Genomic DNA, 24090 nt, shown 5'->3' on the forward strand with positions numbered 1-24090 from the left:
GATGAATTGAGATTTCTTTTCATAAAATTATATTAGTTGAATATTCATTGTTAGATATACCTTTATCTGAATGTTCCCTGCTGTTTCTGCTGGATTCTGCTTTGCTTCTGTCCTTCACTGTGGGACAGTGTTGTTATACACAATTAAACACATTTCCAATTTGTGCTTCTGAGACTGTGGCAGCTGTACTTCGATAGAAGGCGAAGACAGACCAGATGGATAGAAGGTGAAGTGCTGTCAGTCCTTTGGGATTGAGGATGCCACACAAATGCAGACAGAACCTATAGTTTATAAGGGAAAATAATGTCCTGGCAGACTGACGAAAGACTAATGCAGAAACCCCTTGTCCTCCCAAAAATTAAGATCTGGGAAGATTGATATGGGTGCACTGTCAAGTACTTCATCTTTTTTATCCTTTTTTAGCTTTTCTTTTTTTTTATGAGAAACTGTACCAATCTAATCTGAATGAGGAAAGTCACCTTCCCTGGTGCTCGGTTTCATTTTCCTCAAGCAATAGAACTGAAAATGAAAATTCCATTTTAAAAACATGAAAAGAGGAACATTCTTGCGAAGGTAAGAAAAAAAATCTTCAACAGCCCCACAAGTAAACCTCTTTAAAACTGCCACTTACATCCTTAAAAAATGAAGCCCTGCAAGTCAGGCTGTTCAAAAACATACGCAGGTGCTGCACATTTTTTTTCTCAAAGACCAATAGAAACTGCAGTGACTTAAAAAATCAATAAATAAATAGCAAGGGAACACTTGAGAAGGGAAGGAGAGAGGGGAAAGAGAGATGAAGTCAAGTTAATTTGGAAGATGCTTTAAGAAAAGAATACGAATGCTGTTACAACAGTTCTTCTGGGACTTCTCATTCTGTGCATTAGTCAGTAATGAAAGAAGGTGCTGATGTGTAGATCAACATTTAAACCCATGACACTTTTGGCAAAGGATTAGCTTTATCCTTCACTTCTTGCTTTTTAGACTGTATCTATTTCACATGTATGCGTTCTTATTTCTTATAGGCCAGATGTTGCACATCCGAAGCAGTGCTAAGTCCTATGAGATCAATGAAACTTTTAACCTGAACTACAAAGTAGGTTATCATTATGTTTCTGCGTGCTAATCTTTATGATCCTGAGCAAAGCAACAACCTGTGGTGGGGTATGAATTCCCTGATCCCAGCAGTAAGCAACTCTTCACCTCACCAGTTCTAGCCAAGCCACAAGCAATGCATTGTGTGAATATCTGCTCCCCTGCCGGGTTTACAGACCTGCCCTTTTGGTGTATATTGCAGCAAAGATTTCCAGTCAGTCAGATTGACATCCTTGCATGAATTGACCATGAGATGATATAGATAAAGGGCAGTATGCCCAGGAATGACCAACTCAGGTGTGGCAAATACTGACTGAAACAGAGTATTTTGGATTACAAGGGGCTTGCTTGTATTTTTCTGTAAGCACCTGAGGCACACTCAGCGTTTGCATTCCCAACATCCCCACCTGCTTTACCGACATGCCATCCAGCCCCAGCAGCAAGAGGACCTCATTGCACTGGCTGATCTGTAGACAGAGAGCGGAAAAAATTGCCCTTGCCCAAAACCATACAAAGAAATTTGGGTTTCTACAGGTACATGTTTTTACCCAGTTTCGGAGAGGTAAAAGGAACAAAGAAAATAGATCCTTTGTTGCTGAGGTCAGTGACCTGAAATCTCCAGGGAGAGAGGATGACCGAGGATGGAGGAAACCTGCTCGCGCACAACGTGGTGCCCCATAGCCCTGGCACAGCTCTGCTCTGTCAGGTGAGATCAAGACAAAGACACTTTTAGGTGGGTCTCTCAGGATCATGCCCTTTCCACAGCAAAGTGTTTTCCCTGCAAAATGTTATCTGAGCTCCCTGGGCTCTTTTGTCACCATCTCCCCATTAGAGAGTTAATCACAGAAATTATGTGAGGTATGAGGTAAACTGCAGGGGAGGGTCATCCTTCCTCCCTTTCGTATTACCTTGAAGATGTTATAATGTGAAATATTATGATATAAGAATGCATTATTCCTTCAGGAATATCTTGGGGGAAAAGTAGAAGAGAATATAGCTGAATTTAAGGAAATTTGCCAGTTACAATATGGCTACTTGCAGGGTAAATGGCTGCTCTTTGCCAAGTGCAAAAGCATTGTGATACACATAGAAGAACAAGCCCTTGGCAAAGGCAAACTGTAATCTTCACAGAAGGTAATATTAAAAATAGAATCTTCTGTGGATTTCTGGATTTCCCCTACATCATGTATATTGTTCAGAACCAAATAAAAAAAAAAGAAACAGCATTTTGTATTTGGGCCCATATGTGGGCAACAGACTTCGATGAGTATGTGGGCGACAGACATTTTTATTAGGATCCCACAAACACAAGGATCTGTAAAGCTAGAGCCTTTTTTCCCTAGCTTCTTGGGGATGCTGGGAACATTTTGGCAGAGTTGCCAACCTCCCACACAGACGGGTGTTTGCATACTTTCTTCTCCCAGTGTGCTTTGCCTCACTTTCCAGGTCTCTCATTTCCTTCTCAAGCTGGTTTCTTCAGCTATCCCATTTTTACAAAATTAAATAGCAAGTTTTCTTTGGGCTTCTCATCATTGCCTGTCTGCCCCGACGGGCAGAGGGTCAGCTCGGCGGGCAGGCAGGAGGTCTGAGCTCTCCGCTGCCCTCTGAAACGCGCTGGCAGGAGGCTGAGCAGGATTTCATCGCGATATCCCAATCATGTTTTGTGACGACTCTCAAAAACTTTCTTATATAAGTAGGGTTGTGGTGGGGGCGGGGGGGTTGTGTTAAGCGTTAATAGGTCTCTGTTTTTGTGCCAGGCTGCAACAGCTGACATTTCTATAAAGTCTCCCTAATGCTAATCCCCGTGGATGGATACAAGGGCATGCTGCAGTGAGCAAGGGGCTCCTCACACTGCCTTTGCTCTGTTTTTCTCCCCTCCATTCTCCCCGAGGGGAAGAGGAGGCAAGGAGTCTGGACTGCCAGCGCCCACAACGCCGCTACAGCAGGCACTCAACAGCTTGGGCCCTGGGTATTTAAAGATGGTTTATAGCTCTGAGGTGAGGGGCTGGTCTCTGCTGGGAGGCTGCCCTCAAATCTGCTCCTCTGGCACGCGGGCGCTTCCCGCCAGGAGGGCACCGGCCGTCTGTGCACGACAGAGCTCTCCCAGATTGCAATGAACTCCCACGGCAACCGAAAAAATCAACCCTCACCTTGACATCCACTTTTAGGTCATGATTTTGTATGTCCTGTTTTTCATGAATATATTTCCTGAGGGACTTCAGCCTGATTCAGATTTCCCCCACCGCGGCACAAGCTGTTTGAGGGCAGCAGACGAAGAGTGTGGGAACGGCTGCAAAGGCATGTGCCCTTTCCCTTTCCTTCTCTCCCCCAAAGCTATCATTTTTAGAAAACCACCAGTAAACTGGTGTTTTCTGTGACTGCTCTGCAACTAAATATATAGTTTCCCCTTTACATTTTTATTTAAATGATTTAGTCATTTGGGGAAAAGAAGAAAAAGACAACAGCAAAACCAAATTATTTACATTATAAACCTATAGTATTTCTCCATTCTGAACTACAACTTTTGCTGGCAGTATTTGAGTATCTTATATGGGAAAGGGAAGAAAGGAAACATTTCCCATTTAGGGAGGGCAGCACCCAACCTTTCTTTTCCTCCATACACCTTTTCTTCATCTTTTTCATTCTAGCCAATGTTTGCAAGCTGTTGAATAAAACAGGGATTGCACATACACATTTTTTTGTCTCTCACAAAAGGTGACCGCCTCAGAAGGAGCTGAGAGACAAAAAGCCCCTTACGTTCTGGGGTGCCATCAGTGCCAGCATGGAGCACTTCCATACTTTGCACACATCAGCCACCAGGGATGGGATTTACAACACTGTAGACACTTTAGAGAGTTTAGGCTTCAGAGCACAAATACCACTTACTGGCTGTGGGTATCTTAAATGCTGATGTGAGCATATGCCACCACTTCCCTCGTTCCTCCTGAAATACCAAAGATTATTGTGATAGCTTTGGCATAATAGCCTACTCATAAGAATGCTTACTTTGGAAATGAGCACAAAATCTGCAAGTCGCTTTACCAACAAGCTCTAGGCTAGGCTGCAGCATGGTGGCATCAAGTCACCCACTCCCCGCAACCCCAGCATCATGCCAGAGCTGTGCCAGTGTGCAGAACAGATTTGAAGATTCACTGGGACGGTAAGAGGGAAAGCACAACAGAGAAGTTGCTGGTGGGATCTGAAGACCAGGATGCTCATAGTTAACAAGGAGCCTGGTGTTGTCCTTCCCGCTCTCCAGAATGTTTCTGGCTTGTTAAGGCTCTTTAACATAAATTTCCTTCACGTGCTATACAGCTCAGTATCTAGGAGACATGGACTTGAAACGTTTTGAGCAGAGGAATGAATTAAGCCTAGGGTCCCATTTTCTAGGCCAATGTTTTAAGCCCTGGATAATCACGATGAGCACTACTGCCATCATCCCCTCCCCACTACCCTGAAAGACAAGGGGGAGTCAGCAACTTCATTACAAAGGACAGGTGTCTCCTCTGGGGATGATGCTATGCCCCGTGTCCCAGGCAGGCAGAGGTGCTTATCTGAAGTTCTCCCAAGCTAGGGGCAGGCATCAGATTTGCCTGTGCCCTCTGATTTTCTACTAGGTATCTCCAGGTGACTCCTCAGTCAGCATGCAGGTGGCACATGGAGGCTGGGACACCCAACGATATAGCCTCACCTGGTCCCTAAAACTTTTGTGGTTTGATTCAGTTTTTAGCTGGTAATAAAAACAGCTTACTAAGAAACTTCTTGCTGCCTGCTCTGTAGTTGGGGCATTACAGCTGCTGCAGGTCACATACCCAGAAGTAAAGCTCTGGGGAAAGGGACTGGGACAAGGACTTTAGGAGACATTAATCAGAAACATGCTTGGGCGCATACATGAGGACTCTCATTCCTTTAAGTTATCTTCCATTACTTCTAGGTCTTTATGCATATATGCATCAGGATTTTTATAAATAAAATAATTCACCAGAATTACAGTAGTGCAGGCACCAGAGGAGCCACACAGCAATGCTGCTGCAGTGATTGCTTTCACTTGGTTGTTTAATCACTCAGAAGCACCATGTGGTGCCTGCAGGATTTTTGCATCTTCAGGCCTCTGCGAGATGGCCAGATGAGTGCAGGTGCTCGCTTCCCTCTTCATCCTGGTGGCCTCTGACCAGGGGCAGTGAACAAATGGGAATCAGAGGAAAGCAAGAGTTAAAAGAATGAAATCTATATGGGAATGGCATGCCCACTTTATTTAATATCTTAATAAACAAGAAGGTTTTTGAGGCAGCAGATAACAAACAGGGATAGAGGGAAAAAGTTTGTCTCAAGGAAGGCTGAGGTTTAGAAGTGACCTTTCAAATGTCTATACCTACACAAAGGCTCAGAGCAGGGAGTTCCACTTTAAAACAGAACAAAATGAGTTTAGCTCTGCAGCAATGCTGTTGGAGCCCTCACGTTCAGCAAAGCTTTTGCAGATGAGATTTTGTTTAGGTTACCTGTAGTAAAGAGGACTGCTCGTCTTAGCATTTGTGTTGGGTTAACTGTTAAAAACCTGAGTATATGTTTTATTAAATCAAACAGCAGAATAGCCTTGAGCTCGATTCTGTCAGGGTCAGGTACCCACTTACACCCCTACTTGTCAGCAGCTGGGGGAATCTGCTCCTGTACAACCAAGGCACTCTGCTGGTTGCAGAACTGCTTTTAGCAACAGCCATGAACACTGGCTGAATGAATTGTCTTACAGGCTATTAGCAGAGGGGAAAAATCACTGATGGTAATCAGTGAACAGCTTCAACACATCCGTGCCAAAACACAGGCAATGAAAGAACTAGATATAGAAAATGCATAAAAATAAGCAGAGATCCGTTCATCGGAAACTGCTGTAGATCTGGTATCTAGTATGTAGCTCTAAAGGGCTCTGTCTGAGGCAGACATCATTATTTGTGTGCTGAAGAGACCGGAAGACCATTCACAACCACTGCAAGTTGCCAAGTGTTCTTCAAGACTAGCTCTCTTCACTGCCAGAGCAGGAAACGCATAAAGGTTTCCTGAGTAGCAACTGATGTAGGAAAAACCAACACATTAGTTCAAATTATGTCTAGAAGCACTGATGGAAAAATCATGCTAAACTGTACTTTTCAGATTCTTCAGCAGAGAGGTTTCTATCTATCTACCTACCTACCTATCTATCTATCTATCCATCTATCTATCTATCTATCTATCTATCCATCTATCTATCTATCTATCTGCTATGATTTCTGCACATCTCTTGGAGGTGACCCAAAGCCACACAGAATCATTACACAGTTTTATGCTTCTCTCTACCAAGTTCAGGAGCTATGCAGTCCTGAAAACTCTGATCTTTGGTAGGCCTTCTCTTCGTTTTATTTCTTTTCCAGGCAAGCGTGTGGCACATGAACACAGATGCTCAGACAACTCTGCTGGCATGCACAACACAGTTTTCAGATACTGTATTTGTAATGAAGTTCCAACACCTATTATCACCCCTTCCCTTGAAAAAAGAAGTTATTTCACTTTACCACCTTACACAGCTTGTTTGAATCACAGTCATGTAACAAGCAAGTGTTACACGTCCTTATCCTTTTCTAAGGGCTCACAACTCATGGCATTTGCTGGGGGCATTTCGGTTGCAGTAATGCACCAATTTAGAACTTGTCTCATCAAAAATCAAGGTGGAGAATGCAGCAAAGCACTTAGGCACCAAGTGCAAAGTTTTCAACTTGAAATCCCCAGGACTATTCTCGTACTGAAATGTCCCCAAGCAGTGAGTGCTTTGTTAGATCAGTTTCTATCTAAAGGGGGTGTCCCCTGAGCAGAGCCTTTCAGAGAGCAGAAGGAGAATCAGCAGATTGTCTCCCTGAACCCACTGCTAAAAACAGGGAGCAAATGTATGTCAATGTGCATAAACATGTCTTCTGTTTGACTTTAACAACTTTTTCCAAATATTTTTCTCTCCTGCCTTGTCATATGAAAAGCAGAGAATTGCAGGATAAACATTCTGGTAACTACTGCGTTTCCCACCAATGTTTGTTTTACAGGTGTGGGGGTTTTAACACAAATTATAACACAGTGAACCCTGGATCTTTACAGCAGCACAAAAACATAACAGTTTCAGAAACAGTTTCAAACCTAGCTATATTTTGTGTTTTCTGTACTAGCCAAGCATATATTTTAGTCTGGAATATAAAACAGTAGGTGAATAAAAAGAAGATAGCTGCCCATTCTAAGCTCAGTAATACCCCAATAAACCAGGATGATCACTATTAAAAGCACATAAATTACCCTAGGTATATATCATTTATAACAATTAATGATATGATTCTTTGGGGTTTTGTTCTTTCCTTCTTAAATCAGGGTGCCACTGAAAGACACCTTGAAATTATTGCTATTCAGGAAAGCAAAATAAGAAGCATGTTTACAGCTAAAATTAAGTTATTGATTTCAGTTCCATAAGCAGAAATACATGAATGGCAGAGCTCAGCACTTTCCAAAGTGTACTCAAGTCATGTTTCCAGCAATCAGGAGAGAACTAATCAAATTTTTTCCTCTCAAAAATAATGATCTTGGCAGATTTCATTAAATAGCTTGCCAGGCTTTGCTGTTCCTGTGGATATTGTGTGCTTTTGGTGATCGCTGGGTGCTGAGATGTATTTGTGTCTCACTGCCACATTTCCTCAGTCCCTGCGCTTGTGTCTGCTACCTGCTGAACGAGACATTTCCAAGCGCACTGAAATAAGAGTGATGATCTGACTGCGTCAGTCCCACCGCACCCCCAGGGAGCAAGCCCCGCTCACGCCTCATCTCTGAGCCTTTCCCCGTGTTCCTGGCCATTTCCCAGCTGCTCTTGGTTCACGCGGCTCTGCCTGGACTGCCTCCCCTCCCAGACCTCAGCCCGCGGCACAAGCCCTCGCATTCTCCTCTCCTTGTTTCCACGTGACATGAGCCCACTGGAAGGAAGGCCGCCCAGCCACTTGCTCTGCCTCATCTCAGCAGACCACTGCTTTCTTCAGTTCATGTATTTTCCTACTCCTGCTTCTAAATCTTTCTCTGGTGGTCTAGTACATATCTGGTTATTGCCTTGTGAAAGTGTTTTGTAGTCCTTCACATTAAAATTACTGCAGAATAATGCATTTATTTTACCATTTAGGAAAGGTGGAAGATGTCAAAAATTCAGAGCAGCATTTTCTATTTTAGTTGCCCACAGTTGGACATCTAAATTAAGTTAAATTAAAAAAAAAACAAACCTAAAACCACACCACAAATGAGAATTTCAGTGGTGCTGAGAACATCATGATTGCTTTCGTTACTCTCTGAAGAGGGCACTTGGATGGAAAGCGCCATATAAGGCACCAAGAAAACTACAGTAAGTCTGACTGAAGATGATGGCGTCTGTTCATGCATCCTTATTTCCAAGTGAATAGGTATCCCAGTTGGGAAGAAGGCCAGATCAGAGTCCTGGTTCGTATTGCTAGACAGTGTGTTGCCTGTGAGCACCATCAAACTGCAATACTCACACACGTACCAGGAAAGTGTGTTGGGGACATGGACAAGTAACTCCCTGTGAAATTTAAGCCTATCATTTAGACCATATTAACACGGAGTTGCAAAGTACTTGAAATAGTGTCTGATCAAGCACTCACAGGCACCCACACAGCCACTGTGGGTGGAGGCACTGAGAACAGCAGTTGTCCCATCCAATTACTGGTAGAGGACTGAGGTTAAGTGTCCTTCATGTCATGTTAAGAAACAGAATAACTCAAGTAAAGAGATTAAATAACCCATTTCACCTGCAGAGGCAGAGGCAGCACTGGGTGCAGGACCTGTCTCTTCTTTTCCAGTCCACCCTTCTCCTGGCTGGATCCTGCTGGGCCATCTTGCTTCTGCAAGATAAGTTTTAGCTCCCTCATTCCAGATATTCCTCAGACATCCACACAGCAGCCGTCCTCTGAATTTGGCCAGCTCTGCCAAACTTGGCGATGGTCTGAACGACGTCATTTAACAATTAACTATCTGGGGTCGGGGCCACTGCTGCTCACAGTTACAATTTCCCATTCTGGTGCTCTGCCTTTAAGCACAGGTATTGTGGGACAAAAGACTTCTAAGAGGCTTTCCTCTTTCAGTAAGACACATGTGAAGAGAAAGATTCCATCAAGACATACACTCGTTTGGACTTTCATCTGGAGCCATCATTTAAACATATTTTAAGAGGCACCCTTCCCATTAGTTCTTCCAAAGCGTAGCCTTATTGATCCTAGTTCAGAACACATCTCTACACAAGTGATTTATTTGACTGCCAAACCACAATGCATCCGCAACCACTTTTGTGCTCATAAAGCTTCACCTGCTCAAGTACACTCCATGAGTTAGTTGCCCAAGAGAGGGTATAAAACTGGTCTGTGTTCTCGAGAGCTTATCCTTCCACACTTCTTTCTTTATACAGCTAAATATTGTAAGCCTAAATAGTTTGGTAGTATCCCTTTAACTGGTTAGTGAATACCAGCTACACTTTGATTTAACATGTTGATTATGTTTTCAAATGAGTTGTGTTTGCTACCCCACTCCAAAATATTTTTCCCTTTGACGTTAGCTAGGGTTATACTTTATATATTTTTGCCTTTCTCCAAATACAGTCTTTATATTCATTTCTTAACCTCTGTTTTTATGTATTTTATTGAATTTTTGAAGATTGGATTCATTTTCAGCATTTGATTTGTTGCAGTGACTTTGGGCTGGCTGCTCAACTTACACATGGCTGCTACCCTTGGATGATGGCCTGACTGTTAATTATTTCCCTGCTGAAACTGCATTACCACAAAACAAATTTTGTTATAATGACATTAAATAAAGACCATAGAAACCTGCCCAGCATTAGAAATTTTTTCTTGGCAGCTGTTTTATGCTTTTTCCTCACATCACCTAAATCAAGAATGAGATATCATTTAATATTTTACCAGCTCATCGATAAACAGGCCTTCTATTTTCCTTGATGTAAATATAACATCAGCACTGAAGTAATTATCAAATCACAGATATTATCCTGCAATCTTTATAAATTCAATCTCCCAAATAAGACAACATGTTTAAGTACAAAAAGGTTGAATTATATAGGGCTAAGGTTCACAGAGTCACCATCCTTGTTTTACGGCGTATAACAGTTCTTATTTCCTTATCCCCAGACAAACCTTGACATGTAAAAAAGGTTTAATAAAATACACATTACTTACCTTTACAAATATGGCAATTTTTAGTTACAAAACCATTTATAAACTAGTCAAGACTGGAATGAAGCATCTTGAGGTGATAGGGCGGAGGAAGAGGAAAATATGCCTAATTAAGAATGAACACCCTATAGGTTCACTGTTAGCATAACCAAAGGGCCAACAACGTGTATTTTGATTGCTTATATCACAACTGTGCAATTATGCTAATACATGTTAATGTCATTGCCCTTGAAAAACTGCTTTCCTCTGTTAATTTAGGAAGAAGATCAATTATGAAGTCATATGGTTTGGTCTTGCTGTTGGTAATGTTGTTGTGCTACTGAGCAACAGAAAAAGGATTGATTCCTTTTTACTTCCACCATTCCAAAGTCTGCTCCCTCAGAGCAGCCCCTTTCTCTTTAAGCTACATACATGTGGAAAACAAACCACAATTTTTTCCAGCAGAATATTTTTAAGGCAGTAACTGCAGAGGTGTTGATTTACCATTAAGAATGTAAACAGTTAGAGTTGGAGACAGTCATCTATACCCTGTCCTCTGCTACATTAATCCAATTCCATTTTAGCTAAGGGCAGCCTGATGTTCATTATCCTTCAAGAAGGTAGGGCTTGCTCGCCAAATATATGCTTTTGCGGTAGTTATTATGCTTCCAAATATTTCTTCATAATTTCCTGTTGCATAGTCCTGGTGTATTTTTTTAAAGAATCATATTATTTATTTTTTTTAACTCTGTCATTTGTTTGAAACCTCTCACTGCAATTTAATGATGAAGACTAAAAGAAGCAACAGGGTAATACAGTTACAGCAAATGTCTTTGACTACGTCAAATCAATTTTTTTTTTCTCAATTACAGACCAGTAAAGTCAGTGGGTTTTATAAATTAGAACTCAAAAAGGACATCAGAGTAGGTAGTGGAGTAAGTCTGACTTTCTGCATTCTTGTTTTAAATAGGGGTTTTACTACCTGCTCCTGCACAACCTACAGCCTATCTTTTCCTTATCTTTGCCCAAAAGATAAGGGCTTGGCTGGCAGTCTCAAATTTCAATTCCACCCCAGAGCAGAGACACTCTTTTGCACGTCTTTTTTTGCAGCACACATAGCTCAGTTGCCAGTTGCCAGAGCTTCACTGTGCTTGGTGCTGTACAAACAGAAAGGGAAGACCCAGAACTCACAACCGAAGCGAGGAGAGCAGACAAGTGCCAAAGGGAGCAAAGTTCAAAGTGTGAAATAACAAGTGAGGAGTAAGGGAGAAAGGAAGGTATTCAAGTGCTGTGCCAGCCAGCCCAGTCTCCTTTCATGAGGCTGTATTGCCTACCTAAAAAATGTCACACAGAAGATTCTCATTAGTACTTTTCTGATGTCAAAAGGAAAAATATTCACGAAACTACAGCACTCAAAGCCTGACCTATCCCTCAAGGGGCTGTGTTTCTTACAAAATCACTCATAAGAGCTAGGATTGCTTAGCTCCTTCATGTACATAGCCCTGGGAAAGAATAAATACTATTGCTTGCCCTAATAATGACATCGAGATACTTTAAGTACCTGAAGTTATAAATGGTCCCATTCCATGTGGCAAATTCTACTTTCTTCTTTAATTTAACAGAGGTAAAACCCTGGCTGTAACAGAGCAGAGAATACTGATGTTCATACCAGCAGAAAACCATTTTCCCCAACTGATGCTTTTCAGTGATGAGTTATCAAAATATTTCTACCTGGCTCCTGTTATTGTGTATGTATTAGTTTGGTTTCTGGGGCCCACTTTAAAACAACTGTTACTGTTTATCTGTTTCTTTCTGTAGGAGTTGTTCTTCTCTAAATTTTGTAGCGCTTTTATGACTAAAGTAGCAAGGAAATATACAAGCATACGAACAACAGACTGTCTTCATCCTTTCATCCAAATTGCATCAAGAGGCTAGTCTGTGGAAACAGCTAATGAGCCAATCAGCGTAAGAACATACTATAAATTGGAATCCTAATAGATAATCTCTAGATGCAGATTTATCACGTAATTATACAGTTGGAGAAACAGAATATTTTTATATGATTGCTTTTTCTGTTGCTGTCGCCTCTTGCAATGATCTCTTCAGCATTTAATTTCCCAGTTGCATTCCACAGACAGGACTTTGCAGGAATGTTACTTGACAAGGTGGCCTTCAATGAGGAATGTAGGAAGGTGGCAATGAGGAAAAAAAATACACTACAAATAGGTACAAAGGGACTGAAAGCCATGGGATCTCTTCACATTCTTTTTTAACATGACGCTGGCAAGTTGTTCTCACGTAGTTCATCAGCTAATGCAATCTGTATATGATGTTGTCACCTAGCAGTTCAGCAGACAGGCAAACTGAAATGACAATAAACAATGAATCAACAACCCCTTGCTAGGGCTTCCTTGACTGTGTGGCTTCTGTATCGTTTGAATTCCTGCCCTACAAATGAAGCACCAGTCTGCTTCCATTGCCAATAAAATCAGAATTATAAATAGCCGATACAGCACAGCTATACTTACTTAGTCATATGCTTACTTGTTTGTGCCACATTATGCACTGTTCAGTCCCAAGAGCCCCAGAAAAAAATACTGTCAGCTGTGAAACAAGGATCAAAACCACAAGTACTTGTCCCAACATGTATTACAAGTTGCACCTGATGGAAAGGACTGTCTGTCGGGGATGCTTGGAAACACATTTTAAGCTTGGGGTTTCAAATATATCTCCCCTGAAGCACAAAACTTCAGCGAGTTCTAGTCTCTACTTCTTATGACATTCTCCTCCTCTCAGCACTTGATTTTGAGAGGCACAGGGTAGCAAAAGCTCACCATTTTTACTTCAAACTCAGTCAAAATGAGGTAACTCCAGGGCGCTCGTGGGCGCTCAGCTGCAGCTCTGCACATTCGCAGGAGAGCCCCCCAGCCAGCCCGCAGCACTGACACGCTCCCTCTCCTCTCCGCATCAGGCCAGGAGAAACAACCCCTTTTTTTGGTCTTTGGAGGTATCAGAGGTGCCATATCACCCATGCATCTTTAATGTGCTGTTTTTTGAGATTTCCTCCTCAACAGCCCATTAAAACTGACACAGCACAGCAGACAAGAAATGGGCTGTTATGATTAAAGTGGCTGGTCCCACCTCTCTATAGAAATATCAGTCATGACCCTTTTTGCTATTCGTGAAACTGAGAGCCAAAGACATATGACAAAATGGGCTGCTGGAATTGTCGTTATGTTTTTATTTAATAGAGAACTTTTCTCATCCATTTTCTAAACACGCAGTGTTATTTCAAAGGAAAATATAAGGAACAAAGTCACAAGCAAAACCACACATATCTAATAACTTAAATAAACATTTTTCCTTTTGAAGATGATTGAAGTATAGGATAAATAAAATGTATTACATTATTCTGCACATTCTCCATAAACAGTTCATATCTTATAGTTTCTCCATTAAGTACTCAGATAATCACTACATATCATCAAAACTACTCTGGTGCTTACTGAGTCTTTAGAGGGTCAAGTTGGCTGGAAAAAATGAGATTTCACTAAAGAATAAGCCTATAGAAATTAGGTTTCTTAATGTCTATGCATTCTTAATTCTGTGTTCCTTAGGAAATGCTTTCTCTCCCTTGTCTCTTGGACTTAACCTGCAGCAAACTGGTTTTACCTGAGCAGGGCTGGAAGCTGTTGGTGCCACTGCTTAGTTTAGCTAAGGGACTGAGCACCACTGGAAACCATTAGGGATCATCCACAAAGCCAACATTAGCCTACTGAGGCTAAGCTCCCGAGAAACCCTCCACAGAGCTGCTCTTTGCTCCTATAGAGGAAGGTATTCACTTCACTTGGCTAAATCTAGCACCTGTGAACATCCACACACTGCTTGTGCAAGAAGAGACTTTTGCTATAGTGAAGAAATTCATCTAGGTCAACAACACAGAGGCTGTGGCATCAATCATGCACAGAGGCTTAACATACAGTTCCTATAGGTCCTGTTTTAGCCCAGTGGTTACTGCTTAGATTGATTCGGCACCTCAGGAGCCCACTGAAAAGCACTGCATGGATCAGAACAGCAAAATGTATCTTTGACTTAGAGATGTCACAGCCTAGGATAATGTAATAAATAGTAGTCCTTCCCTGCAACAGAGTAAGACTGCAGTAAGTGGAGCTGTTTCCTCTCTTCATGCCACATCCCAGCATAACCTCAACATCATAAAAGAATATAGCTATAACTCATAATATTTAACATTAACTACATAGGCAAGGAGCGCAAATTTAGTTCACTGCATTAGACATAGCTTTTTGTTTAAGAAACTGAGTTGAAAAATCAGTTTCCTTCCGGTCTTTCTCATTAATACCACTTGCCTACAAAAGTACTAGAAAACACTTCAGTAATGTACACTCCCCCTAAAATAACTGAGCAGCTTTGATGATGATCAGCTCCATCCTAACCAGAACCTTAATCCAGCAAAGCTTTGTATCTGTTTTTCTGAGAATGCCTTCTCTTTCTTGTCACTGAAATATAGCCAACTCTAACTATTTCACATCACATCTTAGTGTCTACCCCAAAACTTCAGTTCCTGTAGGCAAGTAGTTAAAGGAAAAATCTTAGTTTCCCTTTGCAAGTTTCTAGGTCTCATACTTGCAGAAAAAGGCTTGAAAACATGAATCATATCCGCTTAAAGAAAGCAAGTAAAAAACCCTCAAAGGCACTTTTTAACAAAATTCTCATGACTTCTATCACAAGCTTATAATCTGAAGAGGAGAGGCAGGACTCTGACTCATGATTTCTAAGTCCATGGGGTTCAAATGTAAGGATTCCTCTTCACCTTTTTTTTTTCTCTTCTGTTTTTCTACTCTTGTACTTTGCATGAGGAACGAAGATGCCCAAATTTCTGGTAGAAATCATCTTCAGCATGAATCAGAGCTTCCTCGTCGATGTAGACAGCTGGTCTCCTGGAAGCCAAAAAGTACTGCACTTTCCGCAGGCTCCATCCCATCACGTACTTCAGCCAGCCACTGACAGCAGCTGTAGACCTGCCAACGCCAGCGTTGCAATGAACGTAGACAGTGTGTCCATTCTCCAGTAGCCCATGCAAGAGGCAGACAGCTTGTGGCAACATCTGTATTCTTCCTAAGGTTAAAAACAAGGCACATTCATTTGCATTTGAGAAAGGTTGAGATTAAGTCTGTACAGCCTGATGCACTGTGAATCACAGACACAAACCTGACATATTTTGGTTTTTTTCTTTTTTTTCTCAAATGACCTTCTACACTAACCTTTGTTTCTTCTGGCAACATAGATTCGGGTAGCACAAAATCTGTAAAATGCCCCAAGTCTTCTCTAAATATACATTCTGATTAACACTGAACGGGTGTAGCATATTCATTTTCACAGGGACTGAGATAAGGCAGCAAATTACATCAAACAGCACATAGTACGTAGCATTAAAGTAAGCAAGCCAAAAATGCAATGTTTTTTAGTACCAGAGGTTTGCAAAGCTACCTACATACTGCTGCTTTCCAAAACACTGTAATGAAGGCCATTATGTCAATAATAAGGGAGGGAGGGAGAGTGGATGAGTATTTTCCTGTACAACTTAGTACTGCTGTGATTTAATTGTGTACTAAGCATATGGTTAAACAACACAAAACAGTCCTTCTCAATCCCAAAAGGATGACTATACCATATTTCCTGACACCTTTCTCCATGTTACCCCAGAAACTGAAGCTGCAAACATCAGAGCCTAACTTTTCCTCATGGCACAGATGAGCGCTGACATGAAGCCCTTTTTTAAGGTTTCCTGTCCTCCCTGATGTTCTATTATTGATATGACAGTTCTCTATTTGTGGCAGCAGTATTTCACTCTATTGAAAGCACTCTCTTCTCCTGGTAGGCTACTCACTCGAAAACACCACACTTTCTCACCTACTGGTTGGAAACAAGATTTTGCACTGAGCTTTCCAACGGAGGAATTAAAAATAATAATTCATGTTATGACATGAGGTGCTATGGGTATTCTAAATTAATCACAAATAATTACATAAATGAGTCTGTGGAGATTTATCTCACTGGGATGCTACAGTTAGTTAAAGAAAAATTATTTACTGGGGGAGGGGAATAGCAGAGACAGACATACAGCAGTCTCTCCATTTTTAACCAGCAAGGATGGCAAGCTGTCCTGCTGTGCAAGCTTGCAGTCTTCCACTTACACAGCATATTTTCATTACATGGGCTGAATTCAAGCTGAAAGCAAAAACAGTCAAGCAGTTACCAATGTCATATGGCTTTAACTCAAATACACATACACTGCCAGACGTGAAGTACTTTAGACGGCCTCTCTGTCTACAAGAAAATATGAATAATTTGTTAGAGACAACACACAGAGAAATTACACCTTGTGCATTAACTCTATTTCTATGCAAAATGTACACAGAAAAAAAACGCAGTCATGAAAGTGACAGATTAGTAATTCAAAGGGTTCGTTACTATTAATTTAGCTGCAAGAGTGGTCTGAGCATTACCTTCAGTGCTCATGTCTGGGGTCGGCATCCAGACATAGGCAAGACCTTCCTCTTTATACAGTTTCATGAGGATTTCGGGGCTCATGGGTTCCGGGTAGCGGTTGCAGCCCCAGGAATTCTGAACAATGTCCCATTCAGTCTGGAAGTTCATCACAGCCGTAACACCCAGCTCGTGCTTCAGCTTGACGGTCACATGCTCCAGCTGCCGAGGGCAACTTCCCAGCCAGATGTTTGGGAGAATTCTAGCATTGAGAAAACATCGCAGTGGGATTGGTTATAACATCTTGGCAAAGAAACTGCCAAGTTCAGTGGCGTTCCAGCTCAAAACCTGCTTAGCATCATCTCACAAACACTGCTAAGCGCAGCCCCTTCGTGTCAGGCAGTAAGCAGCTTCTTACTTCATTACAGTTGAGTTGGTAACGTTTGATGCTGGGGATCAAGTTCCTAACCTACCACAAAGAGCCAGACAGTCTGAGAAAAAATTCAGAGCATAATTAGTAGCACAGGTCTCCAAAGCATCCATCATTAAGCTTGCAGTGGAAACTTACTAACATCACAGATTAGAATAAGAAAACTCTAAAGATTCATGAAATTTGCACCAAAAAAAGAGACCTAAAAGATTCACATGATCCAGATCTGAATTACTTTAGTAATAAGCCAAATGCATAGAACTCTTCCAGCTTCTTAGCTACCACTATAATGAAGAAAGTAGACAGAAAAAATAAAAGCCAGCTTAAACTACCCTTTTGTGAGGAAACTCAAAAATGAATCAGTCATTTTCTTCCCATTTTTCTCTGCTCTTGTGGAGTCTAGTGGGAACCAAATGCAGAATTACAATACATGTCTAGCTTCCCTCAAGGCCTGAAGAACCAGAATTTTTTTTGCAAGAAAACTCAAGAGGCATGTGTAGGATGGATAAACATCCATATTTCTGGTACTTATCTAAGTCAAACTTCAAGACTTCTATGGTTTTCTCACTGTTAATTATCATAAAACTATTGTATGTCTCAACAGATTTTGACATAACTATAAACTGAATATTAAGAGGCTTGTTTTCAAATGAGGGTCTTTAATCTGCACATGTAATTAAACTGATGGTATCTTCAATGGATTATTTACATGCACAAGTTATTAGTGATCTACTTCAATTTTTTTTGTTTGCATAAACTTCTATTTTGAACATGCAATCCACAAACAACACAAAATATCCCTGCGGTTGACTGCACAGCTTTGCAGACATTATTAACTACAAAACAGTGAAGCCAATCTACAACAAAAGCAAGATCCTCAAAAATAAAATGTCTGCCATGCATTTCTTATGGTCTTTTCCAATTTTAATCTCAGACACAAATAATGAAAGTTTTATATTTATTCAGGAGCAGTTACTCCTATAAACAGCTCCTAAACCACCAGGTAGCAATTTCCATTACACTATCACAGTAATAAGTGCTTACTAGCACTTAATTAAGACCTGTAGTTGGCAACGTTTAAGTCCTGCTATGTACTCTTGAAAGACTGTCAAAAAGAAACATTCAAATCCAGGAAGCACTTATTATTATTGTTGTTTCCTGTGTTTCAGCTGCATCCACAATGAGTTACACACCAGCTACACAAACACAGTCTTTAGCCTTAACAGCCCCTGTTTCAGTGAGACAATGCGCTTGATCTCAGTATATGGTAACTGAGTCCAATTTAGACAAATATATTACATAGCAAATAACCATTTCAACCATGTTTCAACAGTGAGATCATTTGAAGATATTTGACTTAGCTGTTGTTTCACATCCACGTTCTGGTCTAGAATGTGGTGAGAGTATTTCCCACTGCTAATAGAAAATGCACTTGTTCCTAAGCAGCAAGCAAACTTTAACCCAAAATTTCAAAAATTAAGATTTACACCTTGAAGTCATTTCCTCTGTCACTTCTCTCACACTCCTGAACACTACCTTTCTAAAGGAGAGAAGACATGGGAAGAAAGAAGTTCTAATACACAGGCTCCGGACTTCTTACACTACAAATTAAATTCAGTTCATTTATTAAGAAATATCAATACCCAGTGGACTCCACGGCAACCTGAAGGAAATCTGATAAAGCACAACAATAGTGTATTTCCATTATGTTCAAGGCACAATCCCCCATGCTGGTACAGGAAGGGAGCTTCACAAAATTACCCAAAATCCAGCATAACCACCTACAGCATTCCCACTGACCAGAGGCATTAGCAAAGACCCACTGCAACAATTGCTTCACTGCCCCACTTCCCACGTGCCAGCCCCACAGCAAACCCCATCCTCACCTGAAAGAGCGACCACTGCCAGGCTTCTGCCGCAGAGATCCGCCGCAATGATTAGAGCATTTCAAGGTGGCGAATGTAAGTTAAAGTGCCCTAACAGACACTGACGACTGGCTGGAGATGAGCAATGCCCACAAAACTCCATAGCGGGGAAAGAAAAATGGCAAAATCGCTAATACCTTGTGACAGAATGAGGATATTCTTTCAAGAACATTAGTACCTTTCCTTCAAAGGCTTTCCTGGAGACTCATACATATGTAATTCTCTTGATATTTTGGGAAATATCTAATACAATAAGTTACCTTGACAGGAGAGCAAAAGTGTGTTTTCTAGCATTTGACTGAATCAAGAGTGACTAAAGCATTCCTGAGATAAATCAATGCTTTATGATTTTTTCCCCAATGACTATTTAGTGGCCAAACATCACAGCTGCACTATCTGCAAGACCACTGGGATATACACCATTTGTTTATTCTGTTTTTGTAGCCTATTGGGTCTTGTCCATGATGAGACCTCCAGTATTTCACAGTAACAATTACATTTACCAAAGAATCTGATGGGTTTACCAAGTTTTTATCACTGTCTTTCCATATAATTAACCAAACTAGTGGTGGCATACAGAGAATGACCAAAACAACGTATTTAGGACAGCCAATTCTTGTGAATTATTTTTCTGATCGGATCCTAGAGTTTAGCCTTTGAGAGGATCAAGATGCAGCCTTGACCCTGGTTTTCAAGCCCCTTATTTACCCATCTCCAATGACTGTAAAGTCTTTGTCTTGCTGGACAAGGCTTAACTGCTCTTTTACCAGAAAAACAGTCCATGCAGAAAACAGCACTGCAGAGCTGTCCTGTTGGCCAATTTATGTAAAAATCCTGGGATAGTCCTACTACATAGTACCTATATTTCCATTCAGCTTTATCTGCTTCATACCTTGACTTTGTCTTACATCAGAAGAAAAGAATGAAATGGTCGGTGTACATATAAGTACAAAAACTGATGAAGAGTTTAGCAGCTATATTTTATATATAGATTTTTGATAGCCCTGCTGAGGGCTTAATTATGCTGAGGACCAGGGAAACGTACATATTAAAAAAGCAAGAAAGCGGTAATTTCATTTTTACATCTCTTTCCTTAAAAACATAACTTTTAGTTTTCATTTTCCAGTGTGGCCTTTCTTCTTTAAGTTGCCACTACGCTTCAGTAGGTAACAAGATTTTAGCCACAAGAGTATTTGGCATGGGAAAAAGACATCTTTTACTTTCCCTCCTCAACTGCCATGTAATAGTGCTCTGAGCTGTCCGACAGCTGCTGCTTTCCAGCTCACATGGTTGTTTTCCAGCAGCAGATTAAGTGATTCCTACACACAGTTCAAAAAACATTTAGGGATTATGTGTGATCGATAAACCTATAATCTTTTCAGCCGTTAACCCTTCTCATACTCCCCAAATGTCACAACAGGATGGTGTTTTAACAAAATTCTACTTAGAATTCTGTTTTAATATAAAAATGGCACTTTGTCATTGTACATGTTAACTCCCTGTGTTACTAAGGATAACAAACCATGCTTGGTCCCAGAAGACACAATCAGTTCGGTCAGAGATAGTTTATCAATGAAGAAATCACCTAGAGTAACATAAAAAAAATTCAGCTAACTTCTGAGATTAAGACTTGCAGATTGTCTCAAAGCCCTTCTTTAAAGCTACGTTCTGTAAAGTTACTTCCAGCCTGCCCTACACCTCAGTTCTCCATCAGTAATATGAGATAATATTTACCTACCTCAAGGGGACTTTTGGGGATTAAACGAATGAATGAATGTGAGAAGCTTGAATTTGTGGTAACAAGGACTAAATGTTAGGCAGGTGTTTGCTCAATTTACTTGCCTTACAGAGCCCAGACTGAAGGCTGACATGTTAAAAACCTGCCTTTTGACTTGTAAACTGAGAAAACCAACAGTGATTTATCATTACCAGGGAATAAATATGGAACATCCTGAAATCACTTGTATGGTTATTTTCCAGCTGTCATCACATTGAAATTATTTTTAATGATGCAGATATATATTGCAGTTGGTTGCTTCCCCCCAGGACCCTGCACAGCGTAGATTAAATTATAACAATTCACTATGAATGCATCTGAAACAAGAAATGCATTCCATTTAATCAATGCATACACAAAGACTCTTCCCATCCTTAAGGAGTAAATGAGTCTGAGGCAATGAAAGATTAGCATTCTAATACTTTTTTTTTAATGGTGCAGATTGCAATTTTCAGGCTAGAGGAAATGTTCCCAAAGAGCGACACACTGTACCTTTGAATCTTAGACCTCCACAGATAGTGCAAAACCAACCCAGCAACTGTAGCTGTAGGGATCTGATTCCCAGGGAGGGTGACCTACCCTAGGGGAAGATACAGTGTTTGGTGAAACACTGGAACAGGTTGCCCAGAGAGGTGGTAGATGCCCCATCCCTGGAAATACTCAAGGTCAGGTTGGACAGGGCTCTGAGCAACCTGATCTAGTTGAAGATGTTGCTCGTATTGCAGGGGGTTGGACTAGTTGACCTTTAAAGGTCCCTTCCAACACAAACCATTCTATGATTCTATGATACTGCATTACTGCATCGGGCTGTCAACTCCTCCTCCATGACACAGATGTCTGCGCTGCTTCTTAAGCAGCTCCTGTGTTACTTTTGTTGATAACGGTTTAAGCAAATGGGCACCAAACTCAAATTTCTTTAAAAAGCTGAGCTGTAAATGGGGATGACTCAGGTACTGTTTCCAGATCTGTTCATTCATCGGTATGCTAGGAGCAGGCATCTTACAATCTCTCCTAAAATCAGTCAACCCTTCTAAGGAGTCACTATTCTTACAGAAAAGGGTAGGATTCAAGCCTTCTCACATTTCATGAGAACATTTATCAGGTACAATATTTCAGATGTCCTTTTATCTCTATAGTTGCCAGCTTTAATCAAGAAAGAGGACTTTGTCAAACGAAGGAAAAATACTAAGGTATTCTTCATTGGTTATTGGCAACAGAGCGATCCACCAACTGTGCCATTTGTTTATATTGGTAATATTTTTGACCAAGGTCCAGCACATTATTTTAAATGAAAAGCAATGGATTCATCCTTCAGCGCCAGGTCAAGATGTAGTCTGATGTTAAAGCCTGCAATTCACTTCAGTTGTCTGCACTAGACTTCCTTAGATCCCACTAAGCATCTGATGACAGCAAGATGAGCGCTAATATATACATATAACAAGACAGAGCAATTTAGCTGAAACAACAAACAAAATAATGATTAAATTGGCTGTGTCGTCCCTTAAGGCTTTTATTTCCTAAAGGTGTAGCATGCAACTACAGCTACATGTAACTTGCAGCAAAACTTATTTTGCATTCCCAGAAGAGCAACATACATAATTCAGTCAATTTACCCCCAGCATTTTGTGATGCTCATATGCACACGGAGTTTTTTTTGTACTGATGTAGTGCTATTACCCTGACACCACTACAAGCAAGCAGCCCAAGGGGAATGTAGGCCTGAAGTACAACTCAGTTAGAGATGTTTTTGCAGCACTGGAACTGCTGGAGACTGCTTCCAATTACAGTGCATTCCTATTTTCTCCCCTGATGGCACTGGAGTAGGAACTGGTTCAGAATTTTTTGATAAGGAGGATTTTTAATGGAAAATGATGACCTGTCTGAACCAAAAGCTTGCATTGAAACTTTCTACTTTTAACCAAATTTAAACTAGTTCAAAGCCCAAATGTCTGATGAGAAATAAAGGGAGACGGAGGGACAGCAGCAAAAAAATTCTTACCTCTCTTTCCCTCTCTCTCATTTGACACAAAATAGATTTCCGAAAGTATTGCTTTGGGCATATTCAAAATGAGAATATAGGAAATCCTACCAGCTGTAGCTGAGATGCTCTTTCATCTTTTTCTACCCTCTGCTTTGTGACAAGGCATATGCCTTTAAATGGTGATACCACCCGATTATGATGTCCCAGAACTATCATCCTGTATGTGCTCCTTCTTTTGCCATTGGCATTCTTTTAACAACATATAGCAGCTTATTCTTAGGTACATGGATGCCTCTTCTGGGCCTTCCTTGTTCTTTTCTCCTGAACCTGTGATAGCGAAAATACTAAGAGCACTTGCTAGAAATCAGATGAGGTTCCTGCACCTTTGTCAGAGCAATCTAGAAACATAACTTAGATCGCTATCTAATGTCCTGAAATGCATTTACAAACAGACAAAGATTTTCAAGTGACCAAATTCTGCTCTCCAGTGGAAGATCTGGACACGTTCAAATATTGCTTGATACGTAGAAAGCACACTGATGACTATCCTTGCCTTCAGAAATATTTTCCTAATGTCCAACATGAATAGCGCAGTCACAGATCACAGTGACTTCTGCTTGTCTCCATAATGGACACAAAGAAGACATTATTCCTTTCCACTCTGCAAAATCTGCTTACCTATCTGAAAATTACTCACACACACACAGAGCCTTGTATTCTTCACACACACACACCTGCTTGTCATATATTCAAAGCATTTGATGATTCTTGTTTGCCTTTGGACTCTCCAGCTGGTCAACATCTTTCTTAAGATGTTATGCCCAGTACTCAAAAGAGGTCTCACCATTTCTGAGCAGAACTGAAGATTAGTTCCTTCTTGTGCCTATCCATTAATGTCAAACACAGGGCAATATCCCTATTTATAGTTCCCCGGTTGTCCTTTTACAGCATGACAGTGTTGACCTATATTCAACACGGAATTCTGTTTGCAAGTTAAGATCTCTCGCAAGAGACAAGCCTACTCAAGTAGAGAGTAAAATCTGCCCAAAACAGAATTATTTAAGATTTTATTAGTTACAACAGCCAGTAGTATCAAATAAAACTAAATGAATATACAGCAAAGGAGCAGATGAAATTCACAGCTGATGACTGCA

At 40.9% G+C, this 24090-nt stretch overlaps 1 protein-coding gene across 1 annotated transcript in view; it reads right to left on the bottom strand.

Annotated features, from left to right (window-relative positions):
* Positions 1 to 14980: 14980 nt before the first annotated feature.
* EPM2A (EPM2A glucan phosphatase, laforin) overlaps positions 14981 to 24090 on the bottom strand; it is a 40630-nt gene continuing 31520 nt past the window's right edge. The window contains exons 3-4 of the mRNA XM_059833540.1: positions 16844 to 17085; positions 14981 to 15452 (exon numbers count right to left, since the gene is read on the bottom strand). Coding sequence (XP_059689523.1) covers positions 15172 to 15452; positions 16844 to 17085 — 523 coding nt within the window. The 3' untranslated portion in view covers positions 14981 to 15171. The remainder of the gene's footprint in view (positions 15453 to 16843; positions 17086 to 24090) is intronic.

This window comes from Gavia stellata, chromosome 2 (genome assembly GCF_030936135.1).
Source record: "Gavia stellata isolate bGavSte3 chromosome 2, bGavSte3.hap2, whole genome shotgun sequence".
NCBI classification, from domain to species: domain Eukaryota; kingdom Metazoa; phylum Chordata; class Aves; order Gaviiformes; family Gaviidae; genus Gavia; species Gavia stellata.